Source organism: Podospora pseudoanserina (assembly GCF_035222485.1).
Source record: "Podospora pseudoanserina strain CBS 124.78 chromosome 7 map unlocalized CBS124.78p_7, whole genome shotgun sequence".
NCBI lineage: Eukaryota > Fungi > Ascomycota > Sordariomycetes > Sordariales > Podosporaceae > Podospora > Podospora pseudoanserina.
In genome coordinates this window covers 1,067,882-1,085,490 of record NW_026946671.1, presented here as the reverse complement: position 1 = coordinate 1,085,490, position 17,609 = coordinate 1,067,882, and the positions used below count along the sequence as shown (strand labels likewise).

At 53.9% G+C, this 17,609-nt stretch overlaps 8 protein-coding genes across 8 annotated transcripts; 4 read left to right on the top strand and 4 right to left on the bottom strand.

Moving 5' to 3' along the window:
- Positions 1–981: 981 nt before the first annotated feature.
- On the bottom strand, positions 982–3,276 carry QC764_710030 (uncharacterized protein). The gene is made up of 3 exons (XM_062950622.1): positions 2,677–3,276; positions 2,577–2,593; positions 982–2,506 (listed from the first exon to the last, which is right to left on the bottom strand). The coding sequence occupies exons 1-3, from the start codon at positions 2,707–2,709 to the stop codon at positions 1,522–1,524; spliced, it is 1,035 nt and encodes a 344-aa protein (XP_062796650.1). The 5' UTR covers positions 2,710–3,276; the 3' UTR covers positions 982–1,521.
- Positions 3,162–5,038, top strand: HAT1 (histone acetyltransferase 1; the record flags this gene model as incomplete). Its single annotated transcript, XM_062950621.1, has 2 exons — positions 3,162–3,462; positions 3,531–5,038. Exons 1-2 carry the CDS (start codon positions 3,441–3,443, stop codon positions 5,036–5,038), a joined length of 1,530 nt encoding a protein of 509 aa, XP_062796649.1. The 5' UTR covers positions 3,162–3,440.
- Positions 5,039–5,255: 217 nt separating this feature from the next.
- Positions 5,256–6,883, bottom strand: QC764_710010 (uncharacterized protein). The gene is made up of 2 exons (XM_062950620.1): positions 6,217–6,883; positions 5,256–6,162 (listed from the first exon to the last, which is right to left on the bottom strand). The coding sequence occupies exons 1-2, from the start codon at positions 6,667–6,669 to the stop codon at positions 5,521–5,523; spliced, it is 1,095 nt and encodes a 364-aa protein (XP_062796648.1). The 5' UTR covers positions 6,670–6,883; the 3' UTR covers positions 5,256–5,520.
- Positions 6,884–7,085: 202 nt separating this feature from the next.
- Positions 7,086–8,662, top strand: PRO3 (delta 1-pyrroline-5-carboxylate reductase). Its single transcript, XM_062950618.1, has 2 exons — positions 7,086–7,277; positions 7,334–8,662. The coding sequence occupies exons 1-2, from the start codon at positions 7,220–7,222 to the stop codon at positions 8,263–8,265; spliced, it is 990 nt and encodes a 329-aa protein (XP_062796647.1). The 5' UTR covers positions 7,086–7,219; the 3' UTR covers positions 8,266–8,662.
- A 616-nt stretch (positions 8,663–9,278) lies between these two features.
- On the bottom strand, positions 9,279–11,858 carry SSL2 (DNA repair helicase RAD25; the record flags this gene model as incomplete). Its single annotated transcript, XM_062950617.1, has 1 exon — positions 9,279–11,858. One exon carries the CDS (start codon positions 11,856–11,858, stop codon positions 9,279–9,281), a length of 2,580 nt encoding a protein of 859 aa, XP_062796646.1.
- Positions 11,859–12,346: 488 nt separating this feature from the next.
- On the top strand, positions 12,347–13,216 carry QC764_709970 (uncharacterized protein). The gene is made up of 2 exons (XM_062950616.1): positions 12,347–12,652; positions 12,748–13,216. The coding sequence occupies exons 1-2, from the start codon at positions 12,648–12,650 to the stop codon at positions 13,112–13,114; spliced, it is 372 nt and encodes a 123-aa protein (XP_062796645.1). The 5' UTR covers positions 12,347–12,647; the 3' UTR covers positions 13,115–13,216.
- PRE6 (Proteasome subunit alpha type-4) lies at positions 13,217–14,561 on the bottom strand. Its single transcript, XM_062950615.1, has 4 exons — positions 14,367–14,561; positions 14,269–14,275; positions 13,766–14,206; positions 13,217–13,709 (listed from the first exon to the last, which is right to left on the bottom strand). The coding sequence occupies exons 1-4, from the start codon at positions 14,395–14,397 to the stop codon at positions 13,382–13,384; spliced, it is 807 nt and encodes a 268-aa protein (XP_062796644.1). The 5' UTR covers positions 14,398–14,561; the 3' UTR covers positions 13,217–13,381.
- A 178-nt stretch (positions 14,562–14,739) lies between these two features.
- Positions 14,740–16,642, top strand: DLD2 (D-lactate ferricytochrome c oxidoreductase; the record flags this gene model as incomplete). The annotated part of the gene is made up of 2 exons (XM_062950614.1): positions 14,740–16,549; positions 16,610–16,642. The coding sequence occupies exons 1-2, from the start codon at positions 14,936–14,938 to the stop codon at positions 16,640–16,642; spliced, it is 1,647 nt and encodes a 548-aa protein (XP_062796643.1). The 5' UTR covers positions 14,740–14,935.
- Positions 16,643–17,609: the final 967 nt, after the last annotated feature.

Sequence of the window (17,609 nt, the reverse complement as noted above, 5' to 3'; positions counted from 1 at the left end):
AAGTCTGTGATCAAAACACGGCATCGCATCAGCATCAGCGAGCGACACACCAAACCCGCAGCAGCCTTAGCGGTGGTCCCCCTCCAGCCCCCTCCCGTGAGACTCTCAACGGGACTTTCTCTCCTCTCGAATCCACCATCTCAACTCACAACCTAACAATAACATGGAGCAACACCCCCTTTCTCTTTTGACTTTGCCCCCCTTCGGGCCGGAGTGACCTTCGCACAGAACTCGTCCAAGAAGCAAATCCGGCGTTTGCATTTTACTAGGGCACCCCCGACCTCCTACCTCATCTCCATGCCCGTCATGCATGCACCGATCTCACACATTCATCTATCTGTCTACAACAAGAATAGCAGCGGCATCCCCCGAACTAACAACCACCTAGCTGGAAATATCACTGGGTATACAAACCCACGCCTCTTCGCCGCTCATTGTATGAAAAGCGCCACGGTAACAAACACGGCGTAAACGGACTGACCCTAGGTCCTGTCTGCTTAAACTACAGGTCCCTGGCTAGGTACATTGCATCACAGCCCACATGAAAATTAACCTACCTATACACAACAGGTATTATTTCTAGGATTTACATCATGCCCTGCAGCAAAAAGGCAGTCCATATATTATTAACTGCAGTCAGCTCCCAAATCCGAACCCTGGTGTCACTGAAACTGAACTGTGTAAGTCAAAACCCGGATGTCTGCCAAAGATTCTTAAGATTCTTGAATATCCCATCCATCCATCCATCTTTGACACCCACCCCAACGATTCATCGTAACATCCAACGCTCCCCTCCTGTCATAACAAAATGATCGTCTAAACCTGCCGCTCATCTTTCATCTCTCAAAAACCCAAAACACCCGGACATGCCCAAATAAAACCTGATAACTTCTCTCCCCTCCCCCAAAATCTGAAACGTCCCACCACCAGGAGCAGGCCAACAGTCCCAGCCCCAGGCCCGCCCATCCGCCCCGCACACACGCACAAGCATATCCACACCACCCACCTCACCACCAACTTTGTTAGTGTAGTAGCTTCGAAGAGCAACATTTTCAGCCACCCATCTCAGAATCCTGTATGGATTTCCCCCTGACCCTGCGGACCTACAGGCCTTTCCTCCATGGATGTGGCCGGTTTATTTCGGGCCCGTAATCAAGGTACGGAAGGAAAGGGCGACTTTGTACAACCTGACTCGAGACCTGCTTTCCGAACCGATGTGAAGTCCAAATCTTACACACACGTTACGTCTCCAGAGCGAGGAAGCATGCATTCCCATATACCAGTGATAAAGCCAGGAAAAGAAACCTGGTATGATCAAGCATGGTAGTGGTAGTCGTACATTTAGACCCTTACCTAGTAAAAACAACGCCTTTCGTTCAACCCCACTGCTACGCTGATAATCATACACACCCATCACCCCCCTTTTTATCCCACAGAAACAATAAACATCGCTATCCAAGCCCGCCCTTGTCCCAATAACGCCATCTGAAAAAAAAAACCCACACATCACCTCCCCTCCCCCTAATGATGATGATGATGCCCAAACCTCGTCGCCAAAGGCAGCAACATCCCCACCACCGTTCCCAAAGTATCCCTCAACTCCAACCTCCCCCCTCCTATTCCCCCCCATTCCCAACCTCTGAATAACCCCCCCACCTCCCTGCCCAGCATGATCATGCCCCCCCAACCCCAAAAGAATTCTCCTCCTGCATAGCATGCATAGCCACATACAAAAACGTCCCCCGCTGAACAAGAGCAGCATCCCCGTCCACCACTTCCCCCTCCTCCCCCTCCAAATGCTCCCCCCAGCATGCCTACCATGAAATACGTCACCAGCGCCCCCACCGGTGCCGCCAGGCTGAACACCATGAGATGCACCCTCGCCGCTCGTTTGCTCAACCCTTGCTTAAGCAGCGTAGACGTGAGCCCAAACGCCGCGGGGGCCTTGTGGACCAGAATGGCGAAGAAGATGATCAGGCCGACGTTCATGTTTGATGTTGTCGCTGACGCCCCCATCGCAACACCGTCTGCTGCCGCGTGGATCACCAGTCCTATTGTCGTTGCTAGTGATCGTGATTGTTTCGGGGAGGGTGTCAAACCCCCGAGGAAGGACTCGTCTTCGAGGTCGGAATCGGGTTGGTGAGTGGAGAGGTTGTCGAGGGATACGTGGCGGGATTGGGGGGGAGGGGTGAAGCGGTCTGTTAGATGGCGGGGGAGGCGGTCGATGAGGAACATGAGGGCGAAGCCGAGGATGAGGGAGAGGCCGATGTGGAAGGCTGGGAGCTCGTCGTCTTCGGTCTGAGGGGGATCATCGCGACGGTGACGGTGCGGGGCATTATCGTCGCGGTGATGGTCGGAGGAGGCGGAGGCGATGGCTTCTATGCCCTCGGGGACAATGACTATAAGGCATGATCCAACTAAAAGACCCGCGCCGAGGGAGGCGACGAAGCGGAGTTGGGATTGGGTGAGGCTGATGGATAAGGGGAGTGCGCCGGCGAGGAAGGAGCTGTAACAAACGCGAACAGAGGGGGGTCAATTAGATGGTGGCTTGAGGAAGAAGGTTGTGATGAACATACGCCACGGCCATGACCACCTATGGAAACGAGAAACAGTGAGTTAGCCCGTTGTCTTACAAATCGCCGCGGGGAGGGGTGGCTGGCGCATCATCAAACTTACCGAGGTCACGACGAGGAAGATTAAGCCACTCATGATGGGGCACCAGGCAGGTAGATATTTGAAATTGAATAGGTATATCTATTATTTGACGGGGGAAGCAGGAGGAGAGCGGAAAAGACCCCTTTGTCGATTCATGAGGGTCAAGACGGGCCCAACCACCAAATTTGCGATGGCCGCACAGAAAAAGATAACGGTGGTGTCGTCGCAAGCGCAAAAAGGTTGGTGATCAATGGCGGACGATCTGGCCGCAAGATGCACAAGACGGCCCCGCCAGCCCGTTACGCTTGGCTGGATTGAGTTAGGCTTGTACAGATTGAGGTGAGAACCCCTGGTGGAAGTCTTGATTGGGAAGGGCTGGTTATTGCAGAATGCGAGGAAACTGCGAGGAACTGCGAGGAGGAGAGGATGGGTTATCTCGGTTGGACAGTGTGAATGAGGGGTATTGTGGTATCGGGTAGCCAGTGAACACATGGACTTCGTACAGTCTCTTGTTATTCACCTAGTTGTGAACGTTGTGAATGTTGCCAGTTGGAGCTCAAGTGGCAGCAAGGATGTCAAAGGTGGCCCGAGCTTTCAATTAAACCGTCGCAGTGGAACGCGCCGTACGATTAGAGCGCGTCGCGAACCACTTTCACGTCGACGACTTGAAGCTTTTGTTGTCGCATTCAAGCAGCACAACCTCACCAGCCGCAGAGCTTTGTTTTGCTTACCAGCCGCATACCAGCCGCATACATCCTATAGCAACCGCCAGCCGCATCACCACCATGGCCGACGACGACGGCGCCTGTAAGCTACTCCAGCTTTCTTCACTCCACGCAAATCAATTTACTAACCAGCTTTCCTTACCTACCTAGGGACGGCTTCCGCCAACGAGGCTTTCGTGATCTCTCTCGTTGCCCCAGGCTCCAATGGCAAAGAGTCCAAATTCCACCCCAGATTCACATACCCCATCTTTGGCGAAGAGGAGGAAATCTTTGGCTACCAAGACCTCCAAATCAACCTCCGCTACAATGCGACCGATATGCGCCCCAACCTCCAGATCAAGTTCAGCAAGCAGTTCCCCGCCATAGGCGACGCCGAACCCCTCGACATCAAGGAAGTCCTCTCCGAGTTCCTCCCCGAGGTTGCCTTCCAACCCCTGAAAGATTGGAAATCCGAACTTGCCAAGCCCCGCGACGACTGGACACCCCCCGGTGAGCTCCTCACCAGCTTCACCAACAAGGCCGGCCGCTTTGAAGTCTGGAAAGGCTCCCTCTCCGACCCAGCCGTCAAGCAGCTCGTCAAGCGCATCCAGATCCTCGTCCCCCTCTTCATCGAGGGCGGCACCGCCATCAACGTCGACGACAAAGACGCTGGCCACTGGACCGTCTTCTTCCTCTACCAAAAGAAAACCGACCCCTCCAACAAGAAACCAACCTACATCTTCGCCGGCTACTCCACCGTCTACCGCTTCTTCTTCCTCCACCTCCCCCCAACCCCACCAACCACCCCCCTTTCTGACAACACCTCTTCACCCTCCCCAATCAACGACCCCATCGTAATCAAGGAAGACTTCCCCCTCGGCACCCCCACAATCGACATCACCACCCTCCCCTGCCGCTCCCGCATCTCCCAGTTCCTCATCCTCCCCCCCTTCCAGCACCTCTCCCTCGGCTCCCGCCTCTACCACACGGTCTACCAAACCTACCTCTTCCACCCCCCCACAAAGGAAATCACCGTCGAGGACCCAAACGAGGCCTTTGACGACATGCGCGACATCAACGACCTCCGCCATTTGCGTTCCCTCCCCTCCTTCCAAGCCCTCCAGATCAACACCTCCACCCCGATCCCCAAAACAGGGCCCGTACCCAAAAACATTATCGACGAGGCCGCCGCCGAAAAGGTACGCAAAGAGGCAAAGATTACAAAGAGGCAGTTTTATCGCGTCCTGGAAATGCAGCTCATGTCCCGGCTGGGAGAGTCCGTCCGTCCGGGCATCGGCCTGGACGAGAGCAAAAAAGTTGCCACTGCGACGGAGAGGAAGGAGTACGCGCTCTGGAAGTTGATGCTCAAGAAGAGGCTGTACGTGCACAATAGGGACGCGCTTGGACAGCTCCAACTAGAAGAGAGGGTGGAGAAGCTGGGGGAGGTGGTGAAGGGGGTTGAGTTTGATTATGCGAGGTTGCTTGTCAAGATGGAGGATCAGGAGCAGAGGCTGATGGAGGAGGGCGAGGGGGTGGTGGTGGCGATGAATGGGAAGGGGAAGAGGAAGGCGACCACGGAGGGGGTTGATGATGACGATAATGGGGAGAGTGTGAGGAAGAAGGCTAGGGCTGAGGATGAGGAGGAGGAGGAGGAGGAGGAGGAGGAGGAGGAGGAGTAGTAGTAGTAGTAGTAGTAGTAGTAGTAGTAGTAGTAATTTGGTAGCAAGCAAAGCTTGGTAACTGGCCAGGATCATGCGGATTATTTCTCTGGTTTTTTTTTTTTTTTTGTACGTTTACTTTTGTGTGTAAATTGTACAGCGGCGTTTCTGGTTTGGTGTTGGGAGGCTGGCAGGCAGGGAGGCAGGCAGGCAGGCAGGTAGTCGGTATAAAACAGCACCCCGTGTCAATAATTAAGCTACAGTTCTTTTCCCAGACGCTTCTTCAAAGAGGCCTGTACCTACCTCCAAGTCCCACAAGATATATATATACACACAAGCACTATAGGTATGGTATCACACCTAATCAACAGCCATCCAATCCTGCTTTTCCTCCCCATCAAAATAAAAATAAACGCCCCAAACACCCGCTGTTTCCCCAAGTTATTATTTCCCCCTTCCCAAAACGCCATACGTACCATAACAAATCTCCACCAGTCAAACACTCATGAGTGATGATCCCCATTAGTCCTCTCCCCCCAATGCCCACACCCACCCCCCATCGCCTCCTTCCACTCCTCCCACTCCTCATCACACATCCTCTCATCATCCTCCCCCAGCTCGCTCGTCTCCTCCCACAACTTGCTCAACTCGGCCTCATTCTCCGGACTAACCGCCCAAATCCCCTCCCTCTGCCTCTTATGCCGCTCCCTATCCTCCTCAATCCTCTGCTCAACCTGCTTCCTATCCAACTTCATCTTCCCTTTCCCACCACCACCAATAGAAACCCTAGTCTGCGGCGTAGGCACCCCCCCACCCCCACCCACATCACCATCCCCAACAGCAGTAGTAGGCGACGACATGAGCGCCAGATCCTGCTGCGCGGCAGAATACCTCTCCCTCAACACCTCCTCAATCTGACTCAGCAGCTCCCCATCAAGAAACGACTTTGCCGCCAACGCCTGCAGGACCTTCCTCGCAACTTTGACGTTTGCGATCCCGGTCCCATCTTCGGGAGCGACAGCGTCAACGACGCGGATGATGTCCCGCTGCATGAGAACAACGTATTCAGGGTGGGATTCCTTCTGGGCGAGGTCGAGGAAGTGTTCGATAAAGTACATAATGTTGGCGCGGGTGTTCATGTTGTTCTGTCCTTTTGTCAGTAATGATGTGGGGATGTAAGGGGCGGAGGGTAAAGGGACCTTTTCAAGCTGCTCCAAAATGCAAGAATGCAAATCCTCCCCCATTTCATGGTGTTTGAGCGCGAACTGGGCCGCCTTTTGGGCAGACGTAACCGAGGCGTTGAGTTGCCTCAGCTGGTTTGTGAAGCGCATTCGCACTTCGAAGGGGTCGGCCATTTTTTTGGTGGAGTGATGGTGGTGGTGATGATGATGATGATGATGATGATGATGGTTTGTGCCGGTTGAATTGTTGTTGTTGATGTAGTTGGAAAGGTTTTTTAGTTTTTGGCTATTGTTTTTGGACCATTTTGTATTGTTGGGGGTGTTATTGACTTTTGGACCATGACCAGCGACGGCACGTTCTGGTTGTGGGTTTTGTGGTTGCTGTCTTGGCACAGTTGTATTTGAAGATGATGGTGGTTGTTGAGCTGCTGGACCTTGATGGGCAATTGGAGGCTTGTGAGAGTCGTCCATTACCTAGTGATGGCTCGTGCACCACCGCCCTGGGGATACAGGTAATCTAGGCGCTTTTTGGGTAGGCGGTGAGGGTTGTGGCGGGGGATAGTGGGGTGAGTTTTTGGCCACTTGGACCCTGGGAAATGGTTTTGGAATTTTGAGAAAAAGATGGTGACACAAGAAGAGGGTGTGGAAGATGAGTTGTGATGGGTTTGGTGATGAGAGTTCGGTGTGATAGATGGTAGAAACAAGAAAAATTAAAATAAAAATATAAATAAATAAATATAAAAAAAATGGTCAGCTGTTGCCCGTGATTTATTATAGTGTGTGTTCATGTTGCTCTTTCCTTTTCTTCTGTCTGTTATATTATCAAAATTGCCCCTCTCCGTCACAAGAGTGTCCACAAAAGTTGAGTGAGTCTTCAAACGCAGCAACTTACACGCACCTTCTTCTTTCACATCTCACTCCGAACTTTGGCACAAGTTTTCTGTGAGCACATCTCAACTCACATAACCTATCGGTCAATCTCACATTTATACTACACATCTAAACCCAACTACACAATACAATGAGCGCTTCTCAAACCACCAGCTCCCCCGAGCTCACCATGGCCGTCATCGGCTGCGGTATGTCCCCCCCTCACCCCCCTTCCCACCACTCACATAACTAACTTTCCCCCCAGGAACAATGGGCATAGCAATCCTCTCCGGCATCCTCGCCTCCCTCGACGAGAAATCCACCTCCCCCCCCCCCTCCGGCACCTCCACCCCCCTCTACGAAACAACCACCACCCCCCGCCTCCCCTCCAAATTCATTGCCTGCGTCAAGCGTCCCGAATCCGCCAAAAAGCTCAAGACCGCCTTCTCCTCCTACACCACCCCGGTAACAATCCTCACAAACTCCAACCTCCCCGCCGTCCAATCCGCCGACATCATCCTCCTGGCCTGCAAACCCTACATGGTCAACGAACTCCTCTCCGAACCCTCCCTCGCCCCCTCCCTCAGTGGTAAACTCCTCATCTCCATCCTCGCCGGCGTAACCGAAACCCAGCTCTCCCAAACCCTCACCACCGCCAACGGCGGCCAGCCCGTAAACTGCCAAATCGTCCGCGCAATGCCAAACACTGCCTCCCTCATCAGGGAAAGCATGACCGTCATCGGAATCAGCAACCCCCCTCTTGACCCCGAGACGATGGGGACGGTTACCTGGATTTTCAAGCGGATTGGCGAGGTGGTCTACCTCCCTCCGTCAAACATGGATGTTTGCACTTCGCTGTGTGGGTCAGGGCCGGCTTTTTTCGCGTTGATGCTTGAGGCTGCTATTGATGGGGCTGTTGCGATGGGTTTGCCGAGGGCGGAGGCGCAGAGGATGGCTGCGCAGACTATGAAGGGGGCTGCGGGGTTGGTGCTGAATGGGGATCACCCTGCGTTGTTAAGGGATAAGGTTAGCACGCCGGGGGGGTGTACCATTGGGGGGTTGTTGGTTCTGGAGGAGGGGAGGGTGAGGGGGACGGTTGCTAGGGCTGTGAGGGAGGCGACGGTGGTGGCTAGTCAGTTGGGCCAGGGGGTGCAGGGGGTTAATGGGACGCGGTTTCCTGGTAATAACTTCCAGTAGGGTGGGGAGTGAGGAAAAGTCTCATGAGGGTGGTGAAGATAAGGGGGTTTGGGTGAGTTGGGACGTGGTATCCTCCTGATTACTTCCAGCAGGACGGTGGGAATGGGGGAACCGGTGTGAACTGTCAGCAGTCTCGGTGGGGGGAGTGATGTGGTGAATCATGGGACTTGGACGGCGAATTCTTCAAATAACCGCCTGCCAGATTGGAAGATGAGAGAAGGAGAGTATGGCATGAGGCCGTCTGACAGCGACTATTCCCAGCAGGATGGGAGAATGAGAGGGAGACAGCTTGAGATGAGGTCGTCTGGGAGCTACAATTCTCAAAAAGATGGGGCGTCAATGGATGGGAGGGCGGCCTCAGATGGTGTATCATTCTCTCCAAAAAGATGGGAATCAGTGGGTAGAGGGGTGGAGGTCAATCTTGGGGCTGCTCGTGGAAAGGGGTTCGGTTTGTGCGAGGTTCTCGCCGAGGCAGTGAGGGGGGCGTATAGATCTCTCACAGATTCATTAGACTTTCGAGCATTGTTTGAAAGAATACCTACTTGGGTTGAAAAGGATGATCTTGATTAGACTGTTTACCTCTTTGAAAGAGGGGGGGGAGATTTGCCCTGACAGGTGTATACATCAAAGACACTATGCCCGACTTAGATCATGGCTCTAGAATTGGTTTTCTTTTTTTAATTGGTTTTCTTTGTTTATTTTTTTGGTAGAATTTTGATGTTCCAGAGCATCAGGCAAATGCAGTTCATGATGGCATCAAGTATTTGTCATGCAATTAGCAGTTCTCACGAAACAGAGCCAAAGGCAAACTGTCTATATACCCCCTTCTTGGAGCAAGCCACCCAGCCCAACCCCATCCCAAGCCCAACGCCATTTGTGATATGATGCTGTGTCAATCTTGCTGATCCAAAAAAAAAAAAAATACAATCTAATACACCCTTTGCCTTGCTCGCTAAACGTCTCAAAACGCCAAAAGCCACTGCTACAACGCAAAGCCGCAATGGGCACGCCTCTTATCTCGCCCCCTTAATCTTCTCCTTCTCCCTCTGAATCTTCTTGAAGAACGAATTCTGCCCCCCAGCATCCGCCTTCTTCCCCGCCCCCTTGCCCTTCAACCCCTTATTCGCAGCCTTGTTCTGCTCAATATACGCCATATCCTGCCCACCCGACAGCTCCCCAAGCGTACCCGCCGTCCTCCTAACCCCGTTCCCAGCCTTCCTTCCCCTGGCACCCCCAGCACCTCTCCTGCCAGAGGGCTTCCCAAACAGATCATCAGTCTCGGCGTCTTGCTCAAAGCCCTTCTCATTGTCGACCAACGTTCGTTGAAGAAGCTCCCGGCGTTCCTGAGGCGTGGCAAAGGCAAGATCGGGCGTGTCGTTGATGTTGGCTAACTGAGTGATAACCTTGAAGGCGTACCCCTGATCAACGAGGAAGGCCTGGCGCTTGGAGGAGTAGTACATCTCTTGGGTGTCTTTCGATACCAGAGAGTAGAAAAAGGCGTTGAAGCCTTCATCGTTACGGCGCTTGGCTCGTAGGATACGGCCGAGACGCTGGGCCTCTTGCCTACGGGAGCCGAAATGAGAAGAAATCTGGATGAGACAGGTTGCTTCGGGCAGATCGAGGGAGGTGTCGCCAATCTTGGACAAGAAGAGAGTGTTGACATCGGGATTGTGCTGAAAGTTTTCGAGGACTTGCATGCGCTCCGCCTGGCCGGTGCCGCCGTAGATGAAGACCTTTTTGAGTTTGAGAGCATACTGTTTGAGAGAGTAAAGCTCATCAGAGAAGACGATGATCTTATCGCCGCGCGCTTCGTGATAGTTAATCAGGTACTGGCAAGCTTGGAATTTCCTCGGGTTCATGGCGTAGAGGGTGCGCTTCATGTGGGAGTTGGCGCGGAGATACTCGTCGTAGAATTCCGGGGGCATGGAACACCACACTTCTGCGCACTGGACCTTGGCGATGTGGCCTTGTTGAGATAATTCCATCCAGTTGGCCTCATAGAGCTTGGGGCCGATGAGGAAGTTGAGATGGGAGATCTTGTCATCCTCACGGAGGAGGGTGGCGGTGAGACCAAGCTTAGAGTGCGACTTGATAGACGAGATGACGCGGCGGAAGACATCGGCGGGGACGACGTGGACTTCGTCGAGGAGCATCAGCCCCCATTCTCGCCCTCTGAGGAAATCCATCATCTTCTTGCTGTCGTGAGACCGTTCTCTGGAGTTGGTCACCATGGAGTATGTGGTGACAATGATGCCAGTACTCCCCGAGAACTTGTTCTTGCTGTCGGCTGTGAAGACAGCGATGTCCTCTGGGTTGATGTTGGACCACTTGAGGAACTCCTGGCGCCACTGGACGACTGACATAGAACTCGTGCAGAGGACAATAACTCCCTTCCTGATGGTACAAGCAGCCGTGATACCCACCAACGTTTTGCCCGCTCCGCAAGGCAAGACAATGATACCGCTCTTGGCTCTGCCGTTGCCAAACATCTTGCTAAGACTCTTCTCCTGGTACGGCCGGATCAGAGTGTTGGGCCGGAGGTCAATCTCGAGGTTAGGGTTCACATTGTCGTTTCGGAAGTCGTACTCTTCGAGGATTGGGAAGCCGATCTCCAGGCACTGTTTCTGCACCGTTTCGACCGAGGCATCCGAGATCTCAAAAGAGTGAACGGCTTCCTTCTCGTCATCATCATCTTCTTCATTCAAGGCAGCAAAGACATCGGCCTCGGCGCCTGCCTGCCCTTGCTCGCCATTTTGATTATTCCCCTGCTTCAGATCGGCCTGGTGGACGCCGGCAGCGTTCTTGGTGCCGGGAATGACCAAGCCGGCCATGGTGGGCGCATAGCTGGTGCTGATGTCAGTAGTCCCAGAGATGCGGGCTGCACGAATTTGTGGATCAGCCAACAGCTTCTGAAGCAGTTGTGTATCAACGCTCTCTACAAAGTACTTGTTGTTCTTGAGCACGAGCTTTACCTTGCCGTAGCTCTGGGTACAACTGCTAATGAAGTTGAGAATCCTGGGAGGCAGCGGTGTCTTCAGGAAGCGATCGAGCGTGTTTATGATATCTTGCGGCCTGAGACCAATCGACACAGCGGCATACAAGCTGTGCGTTGTGATGCGGTACTCGTGAAGCAGAGATGGACGCGACTTTGGCTCGGCAATGGTGATCAGAAAGTCTGTGGCCTGCTCTGACAGTGGGCTGAAGCGCTCTAACACAATGGTCCCGTCCGGCTCGATCCAGAGCGGGCGGTTCTGGTGATCGGGCTTGAGCTGGTAGTGAGAGTAGTCTCTCTTCTTGAAGTACTGAGAGGCGGCATCGTAGGTTCTTTGACCCGCCTCCTCACCGCCGTCCACATTCTTGGAGGTGAGGGCCCATTTGTTCACGAACTGGTCCGCCTCCTTCGCGAGCATGTCCTCGCGCTGCTTCTGAGCCTCATCGACATCCTCGTCGTTCAAAAAGTCCTCATCCTCCTCGGACATCATGGAGCTATCAAGACTGCGCGGCGTGCCAGGACCGGGCGTTGAGAGCGCCGAGGTGCGACCAGCTTTCGCCGCCGCACCCTGAGTGCCAGGCGCCTTTCTTTTCGGCGGCATCTTGTCCCAATGTATCTTATCGGTACGGGTGCGGCGAGGTTGCCGCAAACAAACGCCGGGCAATGGGATGGCAGCGACTTTTTTGTCAGTGGCAATTGGGTGGTGAGAAAGAGAAGTTAAAAGTTCAATGGCAAGAGTTGAAACGGCGCTCTGACATAGTGGCTGCGGGTTGGTTGCCTGTTGGTTGACTAATCCAAGGGTGTGCCTTGCGAAGCCCCACAGTGCAGTTCTTCCCACAGCCCCTTCCACGTGCACGGTGCGCTCCCGAGTCCCGACCACCGGTACCTGTTCACCCACTTCCCGGGTACCTCTTCACTGGTCTCTACAAAGTAAAATATTCACTACAAATCTTACTTAAGCCCCAAACCACCAACCGACCAACAACATCCCTCTTACACACCAACAGCCCCATTCTAGAAGCTCCGTCTGTTGGTTCCAAACCTAGATCTTCTCATGCACAGTTCCTGGAGCGCATCCGTCTCTTGCCCTGTAGAAGCCCAACGTAATAAAGGTACATGTCCCCACACTTCTTATAAATAATGCCAAGCTTTTATCATCGGCCCCACTCCACCGCTTCTGCCACGCCCCCCCACCACCCACCCACTACCTACTACTACACCATGATGATGAGGGCTCCTCCAAAGCCGATACCTAATTTAACAACCCACGGGATAGCCAAGCCGTATCTCCGATCCTTGCCCACCCTCCGAATCTCACGAACCAACTGCCTCACGATAATCACCAACAAAAGCTTAACCACCACCGCAAGGACTACCCCCCTTTGACAACATGTGGTACGTACACCTCATTTCCCCAAACAACACCATCACACCTTATCCCAACCAGCCCATCACAACATAGGTCTCGCTCGCTAACGCTCGCATCCCAGTAAACATATTCTAAACGCCCAAGTCTCGATCCGCTCCCCCTGTTGCAGGAAATGGTTCGACTGCGTAGACTGCCACACCGAATCCCAAACCCACCCCCTCCTCCAGTCCTTCGAGATGGTCTTCGCCTGCAAAAAGTGCAAAAAATGCTTCCGCAAGGACGTCAAAGAGTTTGAGGAGGCGGACGAGTACTGCCCCCACTGCGATAATCACTTCGTCCTCGACGCCCTCACCCCCAAGGCCGCCATCACCGTGGAGGCCGACGACGTCCGGGTCGACGCCAGGATGCTCAAGGATGACAGAGTAGCCGCCAAGAAAGAAAGGCCGACCGTGTTTGATCCCGATGCCGATGTTGACAAGTTGGGTTAAGTAAGGAGGAAGAAGACCAAGAAAGCATATATATAAAACAAAGCGAGCGTTTACTACTTACTGGATTTGCGATACCCATGGAAGAAGAATAAAAACATACATCTGGGAGATGACAGCATGGAGTCTTGCCATCTTTGATATGAATTCATCGTGTGAACTGCAAGTGGGTGGTATTATCATACATTTGAATTCCTCAACCAACCAGCGCTCGCTTCTGCTCTAAAAGCCAGGCGCCATCCCATCTATCTCTGCTCCTTGACCAACACCCTACTGCTCAGACTCATCCTTTTGCCGAGTCAATATGGCAGCACTTCCCTGCCCTGGAGTCCGGCCCTTCTTCTTCTTGTCCGCCTCTTCTTGCTTCTCCTGCTCGATATTCTTGACGTAATTCTCAATATCCTCCACCGGCAGCAACTCCAACGTCTTGCCAGGCGCCATGATGGCAATCTCGATATTCTTGGCGCCAGTTTGCACCACCTCCAACAAAGACTTGATGGCGAGTCTAACAGTGGCTTCCCGGTCCATATCCTCCTTGTAGTTGCGCTCGAGGAACTCGCGGACTGTCTTGCTGGAACGGCCGATGGCATTCGCTTTCCTTGAATGGGTATCAGCATCCTTCTACCCCAAAATCCCAGAACCAAAAAACCTTACCAAGCAGAATAGATCCCCGACGGCTCCGTCTGATACAACCTCGGCACCTCACTCCCCTTATCAAACCCCACAATCAACGTGGAGATGCCAAAAGGTCTCACGCCACCGCTCTGTGTGTACCGCTGCTGCACTCCGGCAACGTACTTGGTGATGTACTCGATCGTGACGGGGTCCTCGAGGTTGAGCCTGTGGGACTGGGCCTCTAATCGGGCCTTGTCGACGAGGATGCGGGCGTCGGCGTTGAGGCCGGCAAAGGCGAGGCAGACGTGCGTGTCGATGAGGCCAATCTTGGAGGGGGTGATGCGGGTGTCTTGGAGCTTCATGGCCGAGCGCTTCTCGCAGCCGAGGACGACGACATCTTGGCCTTTGACGCCTACGGCGCAGGTTCCTCGCTTGACGGCCTCGCCGGCGTATTCGACTTGGAAGACGTGGCCGTCGGGACTGGGGAGGGGGAGAGTTAGTTTGGATTTGAGGAGAGAGGGTGGTGGTGGTTGGAAAGGTACCTGAAGACTGTACGTGGTAAGGGTTGTTAGTGATGGCTGCAAGCAAGGATGTGGGGAATTGGTGGTGGTGTTGGGGTTGGATGGGAGGTAACACGTACCTGAGAGCGCTCTATCGTAGCCCGATGCCATGATTGTAGATTTCTAGGGGTTTGGATGTTAAGTCTGGAGGTTCGAGTACTGGTTCGGGGATTTAGATAGCAATTCGGGCAGTGGGGTTGGGCAGTGGAATTCGAGGTCGTGGTGGTTGATGTTGGCTTTGGTTTGGAAGGGCAGGCTACCACAGCTGTGACGACGAGCTTGAGGCTGACAGCTCCCCCCAGCCCAGCTCCAAGAGGGGAAGCACAGACCATTCTGCCAAGCCATATTCTCTCAGTATTCTCGCGGGGCAGCTGCTGCCGCTGCTGAAAGTCAGTTGCAGCTGGCAGCGGGGTTTAGGCGGGCCGGCTGTTTTAACAGTGTGTGAACCGATGTCGCTGCTCTCATTGAAATCTCAAAGTTGAAGTCATACTCTCTGTTATATATCGGCCCCCAACCCACGGTCTTGGACGAGACAGGCGCTCAGTTTATAATCAGTTCCTCTGCCGGGCGCACCATATAGATCCAGCTTTCCTCCCGAATTTCTGTTCAGCTGAGAAAAAAAGTTGGATATCTACCTAACAAGCTCACAATGGCCGCCCGTTGCCAGTTAACGCCCGTCTTGAGAAGGCTCGCCAGATCCACCACAGAAGTGAGCAGACAACCACTCCTGAGGCAGTCCCTCTCCCGCCATACCGTCAGACACATCAGCACATCGAGGCCAAGACTTTTCCAACCGACAGCCGTGTCCCAAAAGGGCGAGCTCACCAGTGAAAAGTACCCCGACATCCAACGAGACTCGAGATTCGCCCAAGTCACCCCAGAACATGTCAAGTTCTTCAAGGACGTACTGGGAAGTGAGTCTGCCGTGGTTGACGGTGTGACAAGCGACGCTGCCGACGACATCGCCCCCTTCAACAGTGATTGGATGAACAAATATCGCGGCCACTGCAGGTTGGTGCTCAAGCCGGGTACCACGGAAGAGGTCAGCAAGATCCTCAAGTACTGCAATGACAACATGTTGGCCGTGGTACCTCAGGGTGGCAACACCGGTCTGGTTGGCGGTTCTGTTCCGGTCTTTGACGAGATTGTCATCAACATGAGCCGCATGAACAAGATTATCGAGTTCGACGAGGTCAGCGGCATCTTGGTGGCAGAGGCGGGAACTATTCTGGAAGTGGCGGATCAGTTTCTGGCGAGCAAGGGCTATATCTTCCCCTTGGATCTCGGGGCCAAGGGCTCATGCCACATCGGAGGAAACTTGGCTACCAACGCCGGAGGCTTGCGTCTTCTCCGCTACGGGAGCTTGCACGGCACCACCCTGGGCATTGAGGCCGTTCTGGCCGACGGCACCATTGTGGACGACCTCTGCAAGCTTCGCAAGAACAACACTGGCTACGATCTGAAGCAGCTGTTCATCGGGGCTGAGGGCACCATCGGCATCATCACCAAGGTCTCGATCCAATGTCCCCAGCGGTCGGCGGCCCAGAACGTGGCCTTGTTCGGCATTGAGTCCTACGAGCTGGCCCAACAGGCTTTCCGTGAAGCCAAGGGTCAGCTGGGCGAGATTCTTTCAGCTTTCGAGCTGATGGACGAGGGCAGTCAGCAGCTGGTACGAGATGTCACAGGCAACAAGAGCCCATTGGAGGAAAAGTATCCCTTCTACTGCTTGATCGAGACCAGCGGTTCCAACGCCGAACACGACGCAGAGAAGCTTCAGTCATTCCTGGAGGACGTCATGGAAAAGGGCATTGTGGCTGATGGAACGCTTGCCGAGAACGAGACACAGATCAGGTCGTTGTGGACATGGCGTGAGGGTATCACCGAGGCGCTGGGCCATCTCGGCGGCGTGTACAAATACGACGTTTCGATTCCCCTGAAAGAACTCTATCAGATGGTCGAGGACGTCAAGGCCCGGATCGACGCCGCTGGTCTGCTTGGCGACACGGACGAGTTCCCTGTCAGAGCGGTCGTCGGGTACGGCCACATGGGCGATGCCAATCTGCACCTCAATGTGTCCACGCGGCGGTTCGACGAGCGGGTGGAAAAAGTGCTGGAACCATATGTCTATGAGTGGATTGCGGAAAGGCAGGGCAGCATCAGCGCCGAGCATGGGCTTGGCCTCATGAAGAAGAAGTACATCGGCTACAGCCGCAACCCGACCATGGTTGGCCTGATGAAGAACATCAAGAACACGTTTGACCCGGTAGGATCTTTTCTCTCTTTCCCCAGACTTTGTGGCAGCCAAGGCTGACCTAGGCGATAGAACGGTATCCTCAACCCATACAAGTACCTGTGAGAAGGTATTTCTTGCACACGCCAATATCCGAGACGCAACACTACCAACAGCATGACAACGGCTGTGCTAATTGGTAAGCTACCACGACGCTGATGATACCTCCTACCGTTCTTGTACATAAGTTTCGACAGCGGCTGGCCCCAAATTTCCGGCGACGCGGCAAAGTCGACGGTCGTCTCTAATATGACGGAGTTGAAACCCGAATTCCGGAACTGTTCCGTGTGGATGATGCAAGGTTCAAAAGATGCTTAAACTGAGTCAGCCTGTGCACACCATCTGTGGATATCTCGACATCACACGCCGAAGGCTACCTACCTACCTAAACTGCAGCGTGCTCCCTCGCGGCTCCCTTCAAGGCAGTCGGCGAGTTTCTCTCCAGATGCCCAGTGCCCCATGATATGCGATGCCTTCATCGGGGAGCAGTTGGCGCTTCTCGTTGGTTTCATTGGTTCGGTTGCGATAATTGGATTGGATCATGTATGGCCTCCTATGGAGCTCCCGCCTGCGCCGCATGCCAAACTTGGTAGTCGGCCAATAGCCAATTCGTCCAATGGAACTGTCGCTGGCTTACCACTTACCGTCCCCCCTCGTCAGCCACCTCAGCCTGCGTCCCGAACATGCTTGCGCGCCTTCTTCACCTAACCATCCCATCATGCCCCATGCTGCAACGCCCGTGTGCTCAGCCCTATGCCTTATGACTTCTCGTTCTCGTTCAAGCCTCGGCCGACTATACCTGTCTCTTAGTGGAGTACGGCTGGAACTGGCCAAGTGCCCTCCCTCCCGCTCGTTTGGGAGACCACACATGACGGCTGGTCAGTTCCAATCTTATTGTTTCTTCGAGTCCGACTCCGCTCTCAAAGCAAGTGAGTTCTTACTGCGTGGGTCCGCGTACCGCGACTGCGACTCAACGCCAACGGGGCATGCTCGTGTTCTCACCAGATGACCCCATGCAGCTAGCATCAACGTT

What these genes read in the sequence shown, in the direction of transcription:
- QC764_710030 (XM_062950622.1), bottom strand. Translation starts at nt 2,709, where the DNA reads ATGAGTGGCTTAATCTTCCTCGTCGTGACCTCG.
- QC764_710010 (XM_062950620.1), bottom strand. Translation starts at nt 6,669, where the DNA reads ATGGACGACTCTCACAAGCCTCCAATTGCCCATCAAGGTCCAGCAGCT. An exon ending in TTTTGGAGCAGCTTGAAAAG is followed by an intron (nt 6,163 to 6,216) that starts GTCCCTTTACCC and finishes ACAAAAGGACAG; the next exon opens with AACAACATGAACACCCGCGC.
- PRO3 (XM_062950618.1), top strand. Translation starts at nt 7,220, where the DNA reads ATGAGCGCTTCTCAAACCACCAGCTCCCCCGAGCTCACCATGGCCGTC. An exon ending in CATGGCCGTCATCGGCTGCG is followed by an intron (nt 7,278 to 7,333) that starts GTATGTCCCCCC and finishes CTTTCCCCCCAG; the next exon opens with GAACAATGGGCATAGCAATC.
- PRE6 (XM_062950615.1), bottom strand. Translation starts at nt 14,397, where the DNA reads ATGGCATCGGGCTACGATAGAGCGCTCTCAG. An exon ending in TCGGGGATCTATTCTGCTTG is followed by an intron (nt 13,710 to 13,765) that starts GTAAGGTTTTTT and finishes TACCCATTCAAG; the next exon opens with GAAAGCGAATGCCATCGGCC.